The following is a 20,763-nucleotide window of genomic DNA, read 5'->3' as shown; positions in this document are numbered from 1 at the left end:
ATTTCGTAGTCAGAGTTTGAAGAGGTCTTGTCTTGCGGTTAATGGAATTCGCTGGTTTTCGTGCCTGGGATTATCTTCGTCTTGTCATAGTAAGTCAGTCTAGTTTACATCTAGTGTTCTGTAGTTAGTCTAGTCAGTGTAGTGTACCCGTCAAGTCTGTATATTATTATTTACTCCCTGTCCTTGGTGTTTTACCCCCTTGTGGGTCTTTGTTTTGTGTTTATTGTAAATAAAAGTTTTGTTTTGCCACCATCACTGTTCTGCACTTGGGTTCTTCTGTCCGCATCCTAACAAATGCACATTGCATGAAGAATAACTCCCAATAATACCATGTATTTTGTTTTACTTTTATTTATATCTAATGTCTTTGTATTATTATGTAAAACTGCTTTGCACCAATGAAAACTGTGAAAAGCGCTATTTAAGTCCATTTTGAATTTAATTGTAATATTTAAAGTCATTTATATGTTACAATGCATTTTTATGCCAGTGTCAACTATTAAAAAACTACACATTTACTCACGAGAGTAGGTAAATAATAATTTACTGTTTTAATTTAGTAGAGCTGACCCCAACATTTACATTTATGCATTTGCTTTTTATCCAAAGCGACTTACATAGCATTATGCTATACATTTGTTTTGGAGTATGTGCAATCCCTGGGATCGAGCCCATGACCTCGGCGTTGCTAGCGCCATGCTCTAACCACTGAGCTACAGGAAAGCTAAATGAGTTACTGGGACTCTCCTTCACTTAACCTCCCCTTCCCTCCCTGCTGAACGGGGTCGGTTTCAAAGGCGAAAGTAAAAGAGAAATAAAACAGTGCACATAGGACATAGGCTCTGGTCTCAACCACAATGACTCATCATGTTGTCATGTTGAGATTTGCTAATACATAACTATCACAAAACACTGCAAGCAAGTCAATGCAAGCTACAGAGGCAACAATATTCAGAACCAAAGTGTGTAATTTTGAACAGAATGTGTGTATAATTTTTTAATTATTTTGTCTTGCTATCTGATGTAAAGCCAAGTCCTGGCACTCCGTTGGCAGAAAAGGGTCAATAATGATGTTAACACTGAGTCTGAGAGCAGGAGGAGTACAAAGAGAGCAGGATGAAGCCATCTATGAGGAGGACACAGTAGAGAAAACGTTGTGTGTGCAAACTCTGAGCCCTCTGGAAACGTGTCAGCAACACTGCTAGCAGAAGAAAAAAAGTGGCTATATTCGAAATGAGGAATAGCCGTATATATGAGGTGGAGCTGGGTGTATCCTCAGTTTCTGCTGTAGCCACTATCTGCACTTCTTTAAATTTCCGCCCCTTTATAAATCCAACCTTTCTGCCCTTTCGTACGTCACTGTAATCAATGAATGTCCTTGAATCATCATCTCCCTCATCTGGAACATCCTCATAGGCATGCTTCATTGACAGTTGTCTCTCCTTCTTCTCATTTGCCTCGATATGAGAAAATATATCTGGTAGACTGTCAGAAAGGATTGTCTTTTTGCCTCCCTTTCCTTTTCCCTGCTTCTTATAGAGGCCAATAATGTCAAGAGTTCCCGCTGTGTTTCTCTTCTGCGAGAATTTTAGCAGACGCTCAGCAGTTTTGTGAAAGTTGTCTGTGTTAAGAACCCGTGACAGGATGTGTCGTTCTAGCTGCTGAAAGACTGGTTTGACATGCTGAAGACTGTCCTCAACAACATTAACATATTCCTCCACTTCTTTTACAGGCTGTTCCTTTATTTCTAATGCACTTTCAAACACCACTTTCTTTTGATCCGTCAACACTACTGCATATGGGGCTTTGGTGGAAACCTCAGCTGCAAGAATACATATGGTATATGTGTGTTTTCTGGTGCCTAGATAGATGTTTAGTTTTTCTGAATCACCATGCACACTGAAACTTTGCAAATCCTCTCCAGGCCCAAAGAAGATGTAAGCCACTCTGCTTGTGGGATTCCTTAGTGGCATAGTCACATTCACATAGTTTGATCCATTATAAGGGTACCCCCGTGGGTAGCTCCTATAGCCCACTGCTGCCCTTTCACTGCTGCCCATGTCATCCAACCAGAACATTGTGTACGATTCATTTCCGTTTCTGATCACAGCGCCATGAACTCCACCATCTTGGGTGTTTTGGAAGGGCAAGTCTGTGTTGTGAAAGAAGGCACTTATTTTGTGTGTTGGACTGCCAGAATGCAGATGAATACGGTCTACCATCAGCAGCAGTTGAGGATTAATCAGCAACAAGTTTCTCTGAAAATTTTGGATCTTCAGTTCAGAGTTGTAAGCTGCCATGCCCTCCCCACGGATAAACACCATGCCCTGCTGTTCTAGAGCCACCTCCACCCGACCATGACAATCTGCCGCTTGCCCATGCTTATATTTTAACCATTTAGAGTTGCAAGCCTCTGTAACTTGACCTTCCCATGGAGCAAAGCAGCTTTCAGACACAGCAGGTCCAAACATGACAACATTATTGAGGGAGGTATATTTGGGCCCATACAATGCTTCTGTGATGAACGGAACTCCATTTGGGGCAAAGGTAAAGGAGTTCTGGTCTGGGTGCTCATGGCCAGCATTAAAGTTTCGCCACCCTTTGATCCAGTCTTTGTATTTTTTGTGGTGTACAATGTCAAATATAGCACGTCCACCAAGCTTTCCGGACTTAAATGATAAAAATGAGTGGTTTCTCCCAGCAGGTAGGGAACTTCCGAAAGTAACTACTCCCCAGTCTTCAAAAAAATGCAAATGGGGTGTTCCATAATCACGAGGTGGGGTGGGCTGAAGGCTGGCATCATACCTACATAGTGGAAATATAAGCATAAGGACATTGTGTAATAAAGCTGCGATACACAAATCAGTGTAAACACTTTTTATATTATAATGATTAATTATGCACATATATATATATATATATATATATATATATTTAAAAAAAGTACACTATGCCAAATTCATCCATGGAAGGGATCTCGGAACAACATTTTGGGTTGTAAGGTTATGTAATATACTTTTGCAAATACATATGCAACAAACAACAGTTTCAAAGTTTCAAAAGACTTTCAAAAGAATTACTATGAGAGATGCAAAATTGGCTATTGCTATTTCAGAGATAAACAGGCTGAAACTCCCTTTTTAATAGTTGTTTTTTAATCTATGAAAATAGCACAGTGCTAGATGAGTCAAGTCTTGTGACTATCGGTGTATATGTCTTTAGCCTGATGGAAGTTCATGTACTGCATAACCCAGAAAGAGTAAGATTTATTCACAAGCAAACGCCCTGTAAAATTCACCCATGAAATCTGCTCAAAAAACTAAGCACAAATTCCTCACTTTGTGGTAAAGCAAAACATGGAGACACTATTGGCACCAAAAGTATAAATATTTGATGACGCCATTTCACAATAATTACTTTTATAAAGTAAAGACATAACAATCAAATTGCAAAGGAGGATGTATCCACACACACACAAAACAATTTACATAAAACATCTTCAAGGAGCTGCAGCCTGAAATACAGGTCAAACCTAAATCAATAAAACCAAGCAAAATAAACAATATGACAATTCAATTTTAAAAATAAACAAATAAAAACAAAATAAAATAAACTTGTATGCACTTAAAAAACAAACAAATGTTACAGAGTTGTATCCTTTAAAAATGTGCTAAATATAGTTTTTCATAAGGTTTTGCAATGCTCTGTAAAGCTCAATGAGGCAAAATGTGCTATTTACAAAGTACTGCATACAGTTTGGCAGTGCTGTACAATGCTTAGAAATGTTTGGTGAATAATCAGGATTGAAATTACATCGGTTCCTCTCTTTTTCTTTCTCTGACATTTCTTATGGCAGCTGCAGATTTTGCATATGGGGCGGCTTTGCCTGTTTTCTGGAGGTTTCTTCTTCACAGTCATCATCTGAAGTGCCATTAGTACTGTTGAATTACACAAATAGATTAGAAATATACTTAGCATTGTTCACATTTTGAACTTAGTCTTGCTCTCTACATACAACATGCCTCGTTTGCATTACCTAACATTGTTTCTATGCGTTAGTGCTAGGGATGCACTGATAGGGTTTTATTTTGGCCGATACAGATTTTAACAATCAACCATCGTCAGATTCCGATATTGGTCAATTGCATAGTACTTTACAATACCAGCTATGTTTTTCTGCATTAAATACATTTTACTGAACATGAATTGGATCCATTTAACATTTTAAGAGATGCACACGTTAAGATAAAAATACAACAAGACAACATGACAATCTTCAAAGGTGATATTTGCTATCCAATATTTTTTTTATTAACAACATTAACACATATTTGACTCAACATTGAACATTTCTGAACATTCAAGTCTGTGCTGTTGCAATTTAATTAATTTGCAATTAAATTATTCAGACATGTAACTCATTGCCTCCATGCAGTTAATTAATAAACCATCGGTATCTGCCTTTTTTATGCTATTTCCGATATGCCGATGGTGTTAAATTAATCCAATATCGGTGGCCGATACATCGGTGCATCCATAGTTAGTGTGAATGGCTAACTCAAACAGGATAAGAAATGTACTTTTTAGTAGGGTTGCACAATATACCGGTGCTATAGCATCATATTAACTTTCATTTAAACACTTACAGCTGCCTTTTTGCTGTGTTTCTCTCCTAAATGAATCCGTGCTTTAAAAAACTCGAAGGAGATAATGATTTAGTGAATTATTCATCAAGATACCTGCCTTGTTCTTGAATAAATCACCCATTTGGAATGAATTGCTTCAGTTATTCACTGACTCAGTAAAAAATTACCACCACCTACTGGCCGTTTTAATTTCACATTTAAAGTAAGTCTAACATTTCCCTTTTAAACATTGCTGTATAAATTAATTTTGTCGCACATAAATTAGTTCGCGGGTGAAAAATGTTCACGAACCAAAATTTCCCGGTCTGTTCACCGCATTAATCTGAACACGCTCTGTTTCCCCCGGTCTATTCGCGATTGCATTCCGGAGACAGCACTGCAACAATTACTTTTTTGCTGTTGTATGTTGCGATTCTATCGTGCAATCAGTAATGCGGTACAATAGCAAAATTTTGTGACTTTTTGTAAACGTTTCAAGTATTCAAGACAAGAAACTAAACACAACATTAAACTGAACATAAACAAGATGATAATTTGTTGTTTAAATCCTTATTAATGTACTAAGCATTTATTACAGTAAACTTTAATAAAACTCGTAGACACTAGTAGATATTAAAGTATACTACAGTTTTTGCTACAATTTATCCAATTACTATAATGCCGTGCAAAGGCAAAAGGCCGTAACTTCGATTTTGGTTGAAAATGAGTTATTGATATTTTGGGGATATTCAAGACGTCCTTTATCACGTGACTCAAGTATCTCGAGTCAATTTCATAGTTTTTTCGAGAAAATAATGCATTGTCTTAACTTCTAAAAGCCCAAATGAAACCAAGGCAGAACACCGTAACACTAGTTACGTGCTCTTTAACTTCGTTTTGGGACGCTCTTATTGAGTAACGGTACTTTGCCTTTGTTTAGCTGTGCGTCAATATGAAGTTACTGTGCCATGACAGTCTGGGTCTGCACACTAGTTGCAAGATTTGACTCCAATGCTGTGACAGCGTAGCATGTAGCATGATCACACATAAAATCAGTACAGTTCGCAATTAAATCCATATCCTACCTTTTCTTGTAACCCAATAAAATCCATGGCAATGAATGTCATCAAAGATGTTTAATCCACAACAATCCACAAGAATTCTGAGCATTATTCCAACCTGATGGGCTGGCGTTCCCATAAATCAAACCGTCCTTTAGGCGAGGCAATTATTGTGAATGAATCTGTGGCTTTGAACGAATCTTTGAAGTAGGGCTGGACAATAATTCAATAACAATAACTATCGCGAATAGAATTAATTTCGATAACGATGATATGGTTTTTAAACACATTTTCGATATTTCAATATACATTACACATCCGGGTCTGAGCCCTCGCTCTGCTCCGTGGCAGTGGCTACTGGTGTGATGGAGCACCACTCCATCTTGCCCCAGTATAAATCTCTAGTTTAAGCCCGTGTTCACACTTAACTTCTTTTTTGAGAAGAAAAAATTGCCCAAGGCGCTGGCAGCATTTGGTTACAAACAGCAGCCGAACGCCAAGACTTCGTCCTCAGCGTGCACGAAGGCAGCACAGAGAAATAGATAGGAAGCGTAACGTAATTACAAACAGAGAGCGTATTTGCAATAACTATTCACATATTTAAAAACTATAATATTAATTTCTCGCTAGAAATGCAATCAGAAGTTGTTGAAAGTGAAAATTAAAATTACATTTATACAAAACTATGCCCCAATGGGAGTTTCAGCCACCATTTTATTTTTTCGAGCTGGAGCCTTCTCGACCAATCACGTTCCTCGCATGTTGCTATGGAAACGACAGGTCTCTGTCATTGGTTAGCTGGGGAAAAGGAGATTGACATGGGCATTTTTTTCCCCACAAAAGTTGAACTTTTTTCAACCTCAAAAGATGCTCTGAGATGCAGAAAAAGACGTCGGAGCTCTCAGGATGTTTTTGAAAACACGGTTTACTCCATAGGATTATAATGTAAAACAGACGCTAGCAGCTTCGAAAAAGAATTCAAGTGAAATGCAGGCTAAGTTTAATATTGATCATTTTTGTCCGTATATTAATTTACAAAACGGATCTGCTTGCTTTCGGAAAATAAATACGAACAAGTTTAAACAGTTCTCAATTTCAATTTCGAGGACAGAATGGCAAATTTCGTAGTTTTTTATAGCTAACTGAAGCAAACTGTAGGGCCTTTGAAAGACACTGAAATTAATGAAAACGGTTCCTAATGTCAGCTTGCAGGAGAGCATGGCAGATCTTGTATAAAGTTTTGCCAAAAAAAAAAAACGGGAAATACAATCATACATAAAATTCAGTGGACATTATGACATGGACAGTGGACATTGAAAATTATTAATTTAAAAGAATACGTCAAAAGAAAAAAGTGTCAAGTATTGGGAGGAATGTGCCCCTGTAGAGCTTTGAAAATATGACAATGCTTTAAAGCACATTTGAAGTTATGGAATTATGCTTTGAAGCCCATTTAGAAAGGTTATTCTCAATTTTATTGGTAAACATGATTCTAATATTTGAAATTTACACAAGGTAAGGGCACAGTCCTATACAAAAATATTTTATTTTAATAATCATATGTAGCTTTGCACACTGCTGGCATCTAGAATGATTTTGATCAGCATTTTATTGTTCATATCAGAGGGCTCTCTCAACTTCTATCTTACATTTTACTTTTTGTAATATTACTACTACTACTACTACATTTTATTTATAGGCGCCCTACTGACACTCAAGGACACTGTACAGAAAAGAGTGCAGGCCAGCAGGTGTTGTAATGTGGGAGTAATGTACTCGGTTATAGGAGTCTGACAGATAATTCGTAATTATAATATTGTTTATATCGTTATCGGAATTATATCGCATTGACCGAAATGCATGAATGTATTTCAATATCAATTTTGGCCATATCGTCCAGCCCTACTTTGAAGTGAGATTCAGTGATTCAATGATCTATTCATAAACACAGTCAAAGACTCGATGCGTCACTCACTTAATTACTTACCACCCCCTACTGGCGGTTTTAGTTTAATATAAGGATCACTTATTTTATCATCATTGCATATTTCTCTTTTGAACCTTTTTATTTAAAACATTTATATTTAAAAAGTAAAACATTATACAGGTGTTACAATAATAGTTTTGTAAATGGTGATCAGCAGCTGAATATTGATAATGTGGAAATTAATGCTTTTTGCCTTGGCGTGACTTGCAGACACTACAAAGGCAGAGGACAGTAACTTCAAAATAGTGGTCAAAAGTCAAGTTTAAGCTCATGTTTTTTTTAAGTACATAACTTTAATTACTAAAACATCTAATTGCCATATGTCCAGTGTCCTACCTATAATTAATTTGGCTGGACAAATAAAAAACTTTTAAGTCATTTTTCTCAGTTTCACACTCTAGCGAGTTAAGGTCTTTTGCCTTTGTAGGGCAGTATAGTTAATACTACAAAATATTGTAGTGAACAGAATAATAAAGTTTACTATAGTAAATATTTGGTTTGTTTTGTAGAATTCAATTATGAACATGGCACAACATAGTGATACTACAGTACATGGCATCGTGATACTTCAACTGGTATAGTATAGTATAGTAAGATATGTTTATGGTACCGTGACATCCCTACTTTTTTAGTGCAGCTTATAAAACTGGTACACATTTTTCACTTTTACAACTCAGTTTTTTGTTATCGAGATACAACATGTTTCTGTTATCACTTTAATAACATGGACATACCTGATATCTGATACTCAAAATACATAACAGTAAAACTGTAAACTATAAACTAAAACTGATAACAACTATACAGGAATAATACAGGAATAAGAATAACAAAATAGCAAACAATCACAGAAATATTTAGAAACTTACCAATCTCAAATAGACCCAAGAGCTTCCAAAAACAAGTCCTCTTCTTTGGATTCGATGCTGCACACAGTACTTTCTTCATCTGATTTATTTTATTATTAAGTTTATTTATTTTATTTAGCCTTGTTGTGCAAGTTCTCTGGAGCTTGTGCAGAGGCAGCAGCTTTTGCCAGAGGGGAACTGGAATCCCCTGGTTGGGCCTGGGTTCTCCTGAGGTTTTTTTTCTCGATTAGAGTTTTGGGTTCCTCGCCACCATTTGCATACTGTTTTTGCACTATCTGCCTGACCGGGGGGGCTGCTTTAGAATCTTAAAGTTTTACTTAATTAATATTGCATATAGGAATTTATTATCTGTTATACTTGACCTGTGCTTCTCTCTCCTTTATCCTAAATGTGTGCTCTCACTGAGCGTGTGTGTGTGTGCGTACTTGTCTGTGTACGTACGTGTGTGTGTGTGTGTGTGTGTGTGTGTGTGTGTCTCTGTGTCTGTGTGTGTTGGTGCGTGTGCGTGTTGTGTGTGTGGAGTGTTTTGTGTGTGGGTGTGTCTGTCTTCTGTGTTTTCAACCTTTTCTTGTTTTTGCAGGTACAACTTTGATTGTTTTGCTTGTAGTCAATGTGTCTCATGTACAGCTGCTTTGTAACAATGAAAATTGTAAAAGCGCTATATAAATAAAGTTGAGTTGAGTTGAGTTGATTCATTACTGCCTCACATAAGCTCTTTCAAAGCAGTAGCAAAAGAAAACAACTTCTTTTGGCTGTCGCGGATGTACATCCATTAAAAATAGAACAATTTACATGTCATACTAAAAAGAAACTATACTTCTAACCAATATCTTGTGAGCTGTAATTCCAACTACACAACTTGAACTATGCTGTCAATGAGCGCTTTTCCACCATGGCGCCGAATCGTTCCAAGCAGAGTCTGAAACGGTTACAGTTATGTTTCCACGTGAGCCTGGTTCAACACGACACGATTACATTTTCAGCACGAATCGTGCTAATGAATGCGCGCAGAGCCGTTATAGCTCAGTCTCTTGTGTTACCGAGGCAGCGCGTGACGCGTTTGTGTTTACATTCTAAAAATTTCCGTTATCAGCCCTGCGGTGGAAAAAAAAAGTGACCCGGACTTTTTCGTCAAAAGCAGCGCACTACACACCCCTCTGTTCTGTGTCTCCGGAATGCAATCACGAACAGACTGGGGGGATTTTGATTCGTCAGATTCCGATTGCCCAGAGAGACGGAGAAACCCATGGAACACGATCACGAATCAAAATTCCCCGGTCTGTTCGCCACATTAATCCGAACGCATTCTGTTTCCCCCGGTCTATTCGTGATTGCATTCCGGAGTCGGCACTGCAACAATTACTTTTTTGCTGTTATATGTTGCGATTCTATCGTGCAATCAGTAATGCGGTATATGTTAGAAAATGTTTGTGATTTTGTAAACATATTCAAGACAAGAAACTAAACACAACATTAAATTGAACATAAACAAGATGATAATTTGTTGTTTAAATGCCAAAATAAAGCCATACCCCTGAGTTTGAAGTGAGGTCCTGAAAAATCTTTGTTTGAAGGGCTATATGGCCCTTTCCCTTAGGGGTAAGGGGTAGAAATGGGATTGGGCCTTAGTGTATACTCCAAACACACAAATGTGTACAACATTTTAAATGCATTCTCATTGGCAAATCTGAATAAAGAACAAAGATGTCAATTGTTCAAAGTTGGAGAACACTTGTACATCCCTACTGTATCACTGTAATGTCTGTCAGCTGGAGTGCCCTCGTGGTCCACCAGAGGCCACTCTTATCAACACCCAGACTATCATTTACACTGCACTTCCCATTGTTCATTATTAGTTTCACCTTGTTAACCTGTTTCACCCTGTCTATTTAAACCCAGCCAATTCAGTCATTCATTGCGAAGTCTTGTTAGTGTTACACCCTGCATTTCTGAGCATTCTTATTGTTGGATCATCGTGTATGACCTTTGGATTGTATTTTTGTCTTTTGAACCTCTGCTGCCTGCCCTGACCATATGGAGCCAGAAATATGACAAAACAATCTGAATTTTAATTTTGTAAATCTGAATTTTAGATAAGTGTAATTGCACAAAATTGAATATTTCCTGACATTCAATATAGTTCTGAATTTGATTTTTAATATTTTAATATTAATATTTAGTATTACATTTCTTAAATTTAATATAGAAAAATTCAAAATGCAGAAATTCAGATTCAAATTCAGAAATGGTTCAGTGGGTAAGGTTAGCTTCCGGGTTCGACAGGGAAGAGTATTAGATCTCGGAAAAGTCAAACGGAGCGCTTTGGCCACAATGACCAGTTATTTGTTCTTATTATCCAATCAAACTCCAAACATGCTGTTTTGGAGAGTGGAACTTCTTACATTGCAATAAAAAGGATAAAAAAATTTCAAATTGCGACTACGCCCACAAAACTACACGGGTTGATCATTTGTTGCTGCAGCATATAAGCTCATATCGCTGCAATCTTAGGCAGCTGCCTGGGATGTGTGCGCTCACTACCTGCGTTTTTGCCGGCTGCCACCACTGTTTGTGCTCACTCCCAGCATTTGCTGTTGGTGCTTTTACCCACTGTGTGCTTAGTGCACGCTCGCTGCCAGCTGCCCCACTGTGCGCGATGGCTTCCAGCGTTTGTGGGTGCATATACTGTACATTTAATATATTAGACCTGTATACAATTTTTATAAAGAACGTTTGTGGGTCCTGCCAAGTCAATGACATACGTTGCACGCTGCAATAAAAGTTATGTATAACATTTAATGCTACAATAGAGAAAATGAATCAACTATGTAAGCTAGACTGAAATAATAACTTTGTAATAAAAAATAGTGTGTAATAGTATTGAAATGCTATAACTTTGATCCAGGACACAGCTGAAACAATCTGGACACAACACGCGTAAAAATTATTTTTATGACTAGAGCCGATTCCCCTTTGTCAGTCAGAAAGGAGCACACACCTAACTGCTGTGCCAGACCACTACACCACACATTCAATGACTGGACGTTCTGCTGAACCAACAAATCTATCGATCTATGTTATATTCCAGTAAAGTAAATATTTTGTCAGTAAAGCAACCATGATGTTCGTGTTTTTTGTATGGTTATGCACTTTCTGTTTCATGCAGATTAAACATTTTGATAATTATAACAAGAGAGCATTTATTCCTCAATTATTTAACACGTAAAAAATAACTTGCCTGCATATTTTCGATAAAGAAACTCAGGATATAATGTAAGTTTGTTATGGATATATTTCACTATAAATAATGTGTTGAGTAATATATGACTGGAAATGCCATACCTTAATATCCAGGTGCATTTTGCTGCGTTCGTTTTGCAGGCTACTGTATAGTAGATAGAACATGTGTTTATTTTTATTTCATTTAGACTGTATTCACTAAAACGCATAAACAGATTTTAATTTAAAAAAAAAATTCATTATTTTTTAATTTTGCGTTGACAAAGTAGGATATATTTAGCTTAAGATGGAGGTGTGTTCGTTTGCTAAAGGAAACTCTTTTTGTTTTAATTGTACCTCATTGCTACTTGTACTTCATATAAATAAATTAATAAAAGTACTTTAAAACTGCAGTCTTTGTCATTTAAAAAATCTACATAGAAATAACCCAACAATAGCTTTTACATTTTTCTCCTCATCTCATTGTTTGTCTGTGTTCAGTCTTTAGCTATGAACACATATCTGCCCAATATGAACAACTACTGAGCACAACTGGGGCATTGTCAGCCGTTATGATCAAATTCCATTCATAATATAGTGAAAATAAGATTTGATTAAACATGATTAATGTTTACGACTGGCATGCTGGCTGCACTGACAAAAAAAAATCCTTTAGCCAAAGAATACACAGTAGAGTACCATTACACATTATTTTTTATTACAAAAGTTATTATTTCTTAAACATTAATCCAAAGTAGTTTGAATGAATGTGTGTTTTACTAGAATTATTAGATTTGTAGTAACTCATTTAACCAAGATGATATGTAGATCATGTTTGTTGTCTATGAGGCGCATTTGTGATTTCCTTAATGTTCATGTTTGTTGTGTCTTGGTAACTCTTTTCATATTAGTTATTAAACTCTTAGAAGCTTTCTTAGTACATATCTAATTAGCTTCCACATGCAAAACACTATGTGGAAGACAAAGACAATTAACTTTCCCTCCAAAGGTGCCATCTCCTGATTGGGTCAGTTACGTCTGTAGGATGTGACATCCTTACAGTTTAAAGGAGACCACAAGAAGAGTCTCTTAGTGTTCGAGGGGTTCGTTCTTTCTCTCCTCTCTCTTGCATTTTGCTTTTCTTTTTGTCCGGGTACTGTCTGTGCCACCTCTACAAGGGTAGAACTATCTCTAAAGGATAGACTAGAAGAAGACTTCACCTTTGACCCATAAGTTTGTGCCAGGCTGCGGCCTTGTCGTTCCAGATACAGATCCTCTGCATAAAACTGGTTCCCTTTCAAAAGCTACACTCGATGCTGCGTTTCAAACACTATGGGAGAACAGTTTTTTTTCGACCAGTTGTGAAGCACGCCAACATTTTTTGGCTTTAAATAACCTCGGCAGGTGACGTGGCTAATTACACCAGCACCTGCAGGTTATAAATACGCGTGAAAGCGGACGCATCTTCAGGTTCTTTTGTCTTCAAGGACCGCTTTGTGTGTACGTGTTGTGAGGGAGAAGTCTCCCTCTTTTCTTGTTTTTCTAACTCAAAGAAAGAAAGAAAGAAAGAAAGAAAGAAAGAAAGAAAGAAAGAAAGAAAGAAAGAAAGAAAGAAAGAAAGCTTAGTGAAGTAGTTTAAATACATTTAGTCACTAAGCACATTGTCACTTAGCCTAACTATATAAACTACATTATCATGTCTGACTCAGTTCGGAGATGTGTGCCTCCTTGTGAGAGGCTCCTCTTTGATCTTGATAAGCATGAGTTTTGCTTTGAGTGCCTGGGGGCTGACCATGCTGCCCTGGGGCTTGAGGGAGAGTGCGAACTCTATGATGTTCTCGGCATCCGAGTTCTTCGTGCTCGGCTCTCGTTTTTTAAGAGAGACCGATTTCCTCATCCTGGGGTTCGCGGTTTGATTTAGCCGAAGCACGAGAGGCGGATCCGTCCGCGTCTCCCGTGCGCTCGCCAAACCGTGATGTCCTCGCGTCTGAATCCGTAGCGTGCGCCGGTGCTTCTTCGGATCGGCGGAGGACGAGGCATCCCTTGCTTCTGCAGGGTTGATAGTGCCATCTCGGAACGTTCCTCTCACGACAACGCGGCACTTGAGGAGCTTCTCGGGGCGGTGACTAAGGCAGTCGACCGCCTCAAGCTCGACTGGCCACAGGATAGATATCTGTCGGGTGGCCGGGGGGAGGAGCCGCAACATCGCGCTCTCCCCTTTTTTGAGGATCTCCACAGCGAATTATCTCGCTGTGGAAGCCTTATTCCTCCCGTGTGTTCGTGCCATCGACGTCGATTTATTCGACTATAGTTGGTGCGAAACCACGGGGGTATACGACGGTGCCCCGTGTGGAAGAGACGCTCGCGAGCTATCTCTCCCCTGGGACATCGTCGTCCCTGAAAAAGCCTTCTCTCCCCACCAAGCCTTGCAGGCTTACATCTGCGCTGGTGGAGAAGGCTTTTCAGGCAACTGGTCAGGCTGGTGCTGCCCTGCACACCATGGCGGATTTGCAGGCGTACCAGGCTGACCTGCTGGATGATGTGAGCACTGAATCAGAATCAGAAGAGCTTTATTGCCAAGTGTGCTTGCACACACAAGGAATTTTCTTTGGTGTTGGAAGCTTCTAGTACAGACATTCAACACAATGACAATACAATATAATACGATTTACAGTCTAAAAGATTCTAAATTGTGCATATATAAAATAAAGACTATTTTACAGAAAATGGGGGATAATAACATATAAGAGACATTGTACAGGGTAGTATATAGTAGAATAAACATATTAACAGATTGTATGTACACTTGTGCAAATGGATAATTTAGTAAGTAGAGGTAGTGTTATATACATGTATACATAAGATGTAGATATAATAAGGCACTATAGTGCACACTATAGGAGTAGTGGAAGTGGAATATTGCTCTTAAGGAGCAGTTATCTGTTTAGGAGGGAGATTGCCTGGGGGAAGAAGCTGCTTCTGTGTCTGGAAGTCCTGGTGTTTGGTGCTCTAAAGCGCCGGCCAGAGGGCAGCAGATCAAAGAGTTTGTGTGCTGGGTGTGTGGAGTCAATGATGATTTTTCTTGCCCTGTTTTTCACTCTGGAATCGTACAGGTCCTGAAGTGTGGGCAGAGGAGCACCAATAATTTTCTCAGCACTACGAACTGTCCGTTGTAGTCTTCGTAGGTCTGATTTGGTGGCCGAGCCATACCAAACAGTAATTGAAGTGCACAGAACAGATTCGATGACCACTGAGTAGAACTGGGTCAGTAGCTCCTGTGGTAGGTTGAACTTCCTCAATTGACGGAGGAAGTATAACCTCTGCTGGGCCTTCTTTACAATGGAGTCTATGTGGGACTCCCACTTCAGGTCCTGAGAGATGGTGGAGCCCAGGAACCTGAATGACTCCACAGTATCCACAGTGCTGTCCAGGATGGTGAGGGGAGGAAGTGATGGAGGGTTCCTTCTGAAATCCACTATCATCTCCACTGTCTTGAATGCATTCAGCTCTAGGTTGTTTTGACTACACCAGGCAGCCAGCTGAGCAACCTCCTTTCTGTAGGCAGATTCATCACCGTCTTGAATAAGGCCAATGACTGTGGTGTCATCTGCAAACTTCAGGAGTTTGACAGAAGGGTCTGTAGAGGTGCATTCGTTTGTGTAGAGTGAATATAGCAGTGGAGAAAGAACACATCCTTGAGGAGCTCCGGTGCTGATGGTACATGTGCTGGATTTAAATTTTCCCAACCTCACTAGCTGCTGCCTGTTCGACAGGAAGTTAATAATCCACTGACAGGTAGAGGTTGGCACAGAGAGCTGGGTAAGCTTGGGCAGGAGGAGGTCTGGGATTATGGTGTTGAAGGCCGAGCTGAAGTCTACAAACAGGATCCTGACGTAAGTCCCTGGTCTGTCTAGGTGTTGTAGGATGTAATGCAGTCCCATGTTTACTGCATCGTCCACAGACCTGTTTGCTCGGTAAGCAAACTGGAGGGGATCAAGAAGTGGTCTGGTGATGTCCTTCAGGTGGGCCAGTACAAGTCTCTCAAATGACTTCATGACCACAGATGTTAAAGCAACAGGCCTGTAGTCATTAAGTCCAGATATTTTGGGTTTCTTCTGTACAGGGATGATGGTGGAGCGTTTGAAGCATGAAGGGACTTCACACTGCTCCAAAGATCTGTTAAAAATATTAGTGAAGATGGGCGACAGCTGCTCCGCACAGACTTTCAGGCAGGAGGGTGAGACATTGTCTGGGCCTGGTGCTTTTCTGATCTTTTGTTTGCGGAAAAGCTGGCAAACATCCTCTTCGCAGATCTTAAGTGCAGGTTGAATGTCAAGAGGAGGTGTTAATGGTATAGCAGAGATAGGGTCAGGGCGGGTGTGAAGGGTGAGACTCTGCATTTCAAAACGACAATAGAAGTCGTTCAGGTCGTCAGCCAGTCGTTGATTACCCATAGACTGAGGGGATGATGGCTTGTAGTTGGTAATGTCTTTCAGGCCTTTCCACACTGATGCAGGGTCGTTGGCTGAAAACTGGTTCTTCAGCTTTTCAGAGTAGCTTCTCTTAGCTGCTCTTATCTCCTTTGTCAGTGTGTTTTTGGCCTGATTATACAAGACTTTGTCCCCACTTCTGTAAGCATCTTCTTTGGCCTGACGAAGCTGTCTCAGTTTCATTGTAAACCATGGTTTGTCATTGTTGTATGTTAAGCGAGTCCTGGTGGGAATACACATGTCCTCACAGAAGCTGATGTAGGATGTCACTGTGTCAGTTAACTCATCCAGATCAGTGGCTGCAGCTTCAAAGACACTCCAATCCGTGCAGTCGAAACAGGCTTGTAAGGCCCGCTCTGTTTCGCTGCTCCATCTCTTTGCTGTTCTTGCTACAGGCTTGGCAGATTTAAGCTTCTGTCTGTAGGTCGGAAGAAGATGAACCAGGCAATGATCAGAGAGACCCAGAGCTGCTCTGGGAACAGAGTGGTATGCATCCCGTATTGTGGTGTAACAGTGATCCAGAATGTTGCTGTCTCTGGTGGGGCATGTGATATGCTGCCTGTATTTTGGCAGCTCACGGGAGAGGTTTGCTCTGTTAAAGTCCCCAATAATAATAATAAGAGAATCCGGGTGTTGCTGCTCCGTGTCAGTGATGTAATCCGCCAGCTGTTGCAGCGCCGCGCTCGCACAAGCATGTGGAGGAATGTAAACATTCACGAGAATAAATGAGGAAAACTCGCGTGGCGAATAAAAAGGTTTGCAGTTGATAGAGAACGCTTCTAAGTACGAAAAGCACATCTTCTTCAGTGTTGTTATATCTCTGCACCAACCTTCGTTTATATAAAAACATAATCCACCACCACGTGTCTTCCCTGTTGACTCGGCAATGCGATCCGCTCTGAACAGCTGAAAACCCGGCAGATGTAACGCGCTGTCCGGTATGGTGTCATTGAGCCATGTTTCTGTGAAACACAGCGCAGCGGAGTTGGAAAAATCTTTGTTTGTCCTGGTGAGTAAGAGTATTTCGTCCGTTTTGTTGGTAAGGGAGCGGACATTCGCCAGGTGTATACTCGGCAGCGGGGTCCTAAATCCGCGTCGTCGGAGTCTGACGAGCGCACCCGCTCGCTTTCCCCGCTTGCGTCTTTTAGAGCGTTTGTACAGAGCTGCCGCTCCTCCGAGTAAAATGTCCAGTAAGACGTCTGAATTTTCAAAATTAGGGAAAAGATTGATAGAAGGGCATTGCTTAATGTTAAGCAATTCGTCCCTGGTAAAAGTGATGAAAGAAGAGTAGCTTAAAACAGGAAAAACAAACAAAAAAGACATAAGTACTAGAGCACTCCAAACCGAGGCAGCCATCCGCGGCGCCATCTTGAATCTGAAGGGGTGATTGATGAGACGGCAGAGCTACGCCGGGCCACAGATTTGTCTCTCCGTGCTACCAAGAGACGGCCCGTGCTATCGGCCGTTCTATGGCTGCACTGGTCACCACAGAGACCGAGGACAGGGACTGAGCGTTCCTCCTTGATGCCCCAATTTCGCCTTCCGGACTGTTTGGAGACTCGGTGAACACCGTGGTCACCAGGTTCCGGGAGGCGAAACGCCATGAGGAGACGTTCATGAGGTATCTCCCCCGTCATGCTCAAGCGTCTGGAGTGTCGGCCACCCACTCCGGACCAGTTCCCCAGTCCCGACCAGGCACACAGTCTCGGGTGGGTCCGGTCTGCCTGAGGCGCGAGGCCATCAGGGAGAGTGTGGTGAATCGCTCCCCCCCTCGCAGAGGCAGGGGAGCGGCCCACCATGCCCCTCAGGCCGCCTCGGGAGGGCCGGACCTGAGGCGCTTCATCTCTTCCAAGAAGAAGAGATCCTGAGACATGTGTGCCCGGGACTGTGGGGGTGTGTCCCCCCAGGGAGGGGTGCTTAAAATTCCAAGAGAAATTAGAGGCTCCTCTTCGGCACCCTCACAAGGCCGCTTTACAATCTTTGCCGCTGCCGGCGTTTCGGGGATTAGCGGTTTCAAAAAGAATGCTAAATGTTCGGTCGTCTCCTGCCAGACCTCAGGACATCAGGCATTTGGCATCCCCCCAACAAGTCGAAGTGTCAACATTGATACCCTTTCAGAGAAGCTGGCAGCGTGGAAACTACTGCCAGGTATCTTTCCATGGGTAGAAAGGACTGTAGCCAAGGGCTACAGGATTCAATTTGCATATCGCCCTCCACGTTTTAATGGCGTAGTTTCAACTTCCGTGCAACCGGAGAGAGCGCATCTGTTGGCACAATAATTACAATCTCTGCTGGACAAAGGAGCCATAGAACGTGTTCTCCTACCCGACAGAGAGACAGGCTATTACAGCCGGTATTTTTTAGTTCCCAAGAGGGATGGGGGGTTGCATCTGATTCTAGATCTTCGCGGATTAAACCGCTACCTGAAGACGCACAAATTCAAAATTTTGAAAATCAAAATGATTGTCTCTCAAATTCAGTCACACGACTGGTTCGTAACTATCGATCTCAAAGATGCATACTTTCACATAGAGATATTGGTATCGGTTCTTCCATTCGGCCTTGCCTTGTCACCCCGCACATACACGAAATGCATGGATGCAGCTCTGGCTCCTCTGCAACTCCAGGGCATCTGCATTTTGAATTACATAGACGACTGGCTGGTTTTAGCTCAGTCTCGAGAGCTAGCGCTTCGACATCGGGATGTCGTCCTAGCTCATCTCAAAGCTCTCGGGTTAAGACTCAACGTGACAAAAAGCGTTCTCTCCCCTACGCAAAATACAACGTATTTAGGGATAATATGGGACTCGACTGCGATGCAGGCACAGGTCTCCAGCACGCGTCGAATCCATCCTGAGCACCCTGAGGAGCATCAGGCTAGGCCAGAAAGTCACTATTGATCACTTTCAAAGAATTCTAGGTCTCATGGCGGCGGCTTCCACAGTGATACCTCTGGGCCTCCTGCATATGAGACCGTTTCAGTTGTGGCTCAGAGCCAGGGGGTTTCATCCAAGGGCCAACCCCCAGAGGCAGATAAGGGTGACGCGCCAGGGGCTTCGCACCCTTTCTATGTGGTTCAGACCTCGGTTTCTGACTTTAGGTCCAACTCTCGGTCCGTGTTGTCATCGCAAGATGTTAATGACAGACGCTTCCCTCACGGGCTTCCCTCACGGTCTTAGATGGCCGTCCAGCCCAGGGGGTCTGGAAAGGTCAACTTCTCGATTGGCATATCAATTGCCTCGAGATGATGGCTGTATTTCGGGCCCTAAAATACCTCCTCCGGGAGTTACGAGGCTACCATGTCCTAGTGCGGGTGGACAACACTTCAGTAGTCTCGTACATAAATCACCAGGGCGGTCTGTGGTCACGCCACCTGAACAAATTGGCCCAGCAGATCCTGCCTTGGGCAGAGGGCAAATTCCTGTCCCTCAGAGCGATTCACATCCCGGGGCATATGAATGTGGGAGCAGACTTGCTGTCAATACAAGCTATGACGAACGGGGAATGGAAACTCCACCCCGAGATAGTCAGACAAATCTGGGAAAGATTTTACGCAGCAGAGGTGGACCTCTTTGCTAAGCAGGAGACAACGCAATGTCCCCTCTACTTCTCTCTGACTCATCCAGCTCCTCTGGGTCTGGACGCGATGGCCCATGCATGGCCCAGACTGCGTCTTTACGCATATCCTCCGATAGCTCTGCTCGCAAGAGTCCTGGCGAAGGTCCGTCAACAGGGGTCTCGCCTTCTATTGGTAGCTCCCCGTTGGCCAACCAGAGTCTGGTTCTCGGACCTAGTATCCCTCCTCGACGACTCGCCATGGGCGATCGCAGTCAGGAGGGATCTCTTGTCTCAAGGGCACGGGACAATACTTCATCCCCGTCCCGAGCTCTGGAATCTCCATGTCTGGCCCCTGAAGGGTACCAGCTGAGAGGTGTTGGGCTTCCGCCCGATGTAGTAGAGACTATTCTAAGTGCTAGGGCTCACTCCACTAGAAGGAGCTACGCCCTGAGATGTAGCGTTTTTGACAGATGGTGCATGGCACACCATGCAGACCCAATTCACTGCCAGGTTGTTTCAGTGTTGGAGTTTCTGCAAGAGAAACTGTCCTCAGGAACAAGCCCCGGTACTCTCAGGGTTTATGTGGCCACCATTTCGGCCTGCCACGCCCTGATTGATGGGGTTTCTGTGGGAAAACACCCTTTAGTCACCCGCTTTATTCGTGGAGCAATGCGGCTGAGGCCTCCTTCTAGACAGACAGTCCCTTCATGGGACTTAGCTATAGTGCTCGAGGGTCTGGTTGGCGCCCCTTTCGAACCTATGGAGTCAGCACCTGTCAGGCTTCTGACCCTTAAGATGGTTTTTCTAATGGCAATCACTTCTCTTAAGATAATTGGAGATTTGCAGGCGATCTCAACCTCGCCCTCCTGTTTAATTTTTGCCCCTGGGATGGTCAAAGCTATTCTGCATCCTCACCCGAAATATCTGCCTAAAGTTCCGTTCTCCACCGCGCAT

At 41.8% G+C, this 20,763-nt stretch overlaps 1 protein-coding gene across 4 annotated transcripts in view; it reads right to left on the bottom strand.

Annotated features, from left to right (window-relative positions):
* Positions 1-364: 364 nt before the first annotated feature.
* Positions 365-20,763, bottom strand: part of dse (dermatan sulfate epimerase) — a 59,001-nt gene continuing 38,602 nt past the window's right edge. For 2 of the 4 annotated variants that reach the window (XM_057353055.1, XM_057353056.1), the window contains one exon: positions 365-2,805. In XM_057353055.1, coding sequence (XP_057209038.1) covers positions 1,074-2,805 — 1,732 coding nt within the window. In that variant the 3' untranslated portion in view covers positions 365-1,073. The remainder of the gene's footprint in view (positions 2,806-20,763) is intronic. The other 2 variants (XM_057353058.1, XM_057353059.1) reach the window with 1 other exon arrangement.

The sequence above is a fragment of the Triplophysa rosa genome, linkage group LG15 (genome assembly GCF_024868665.1).
Source record: "Triplophysa rosa linkage group LG15, Trosa_1v2, whole genome shotgun sequence".
NCBI lineage: Eukaryota > Metazoa > Chordata > Actinopteri > Cypriniformes > Nemacheilidae > Triplophysa > Triplophysa rosa.
Note: the sequence above shows the minus strand (reverse complement) of the source record. Positions and strands in the feature narration are given on the sequence as shown.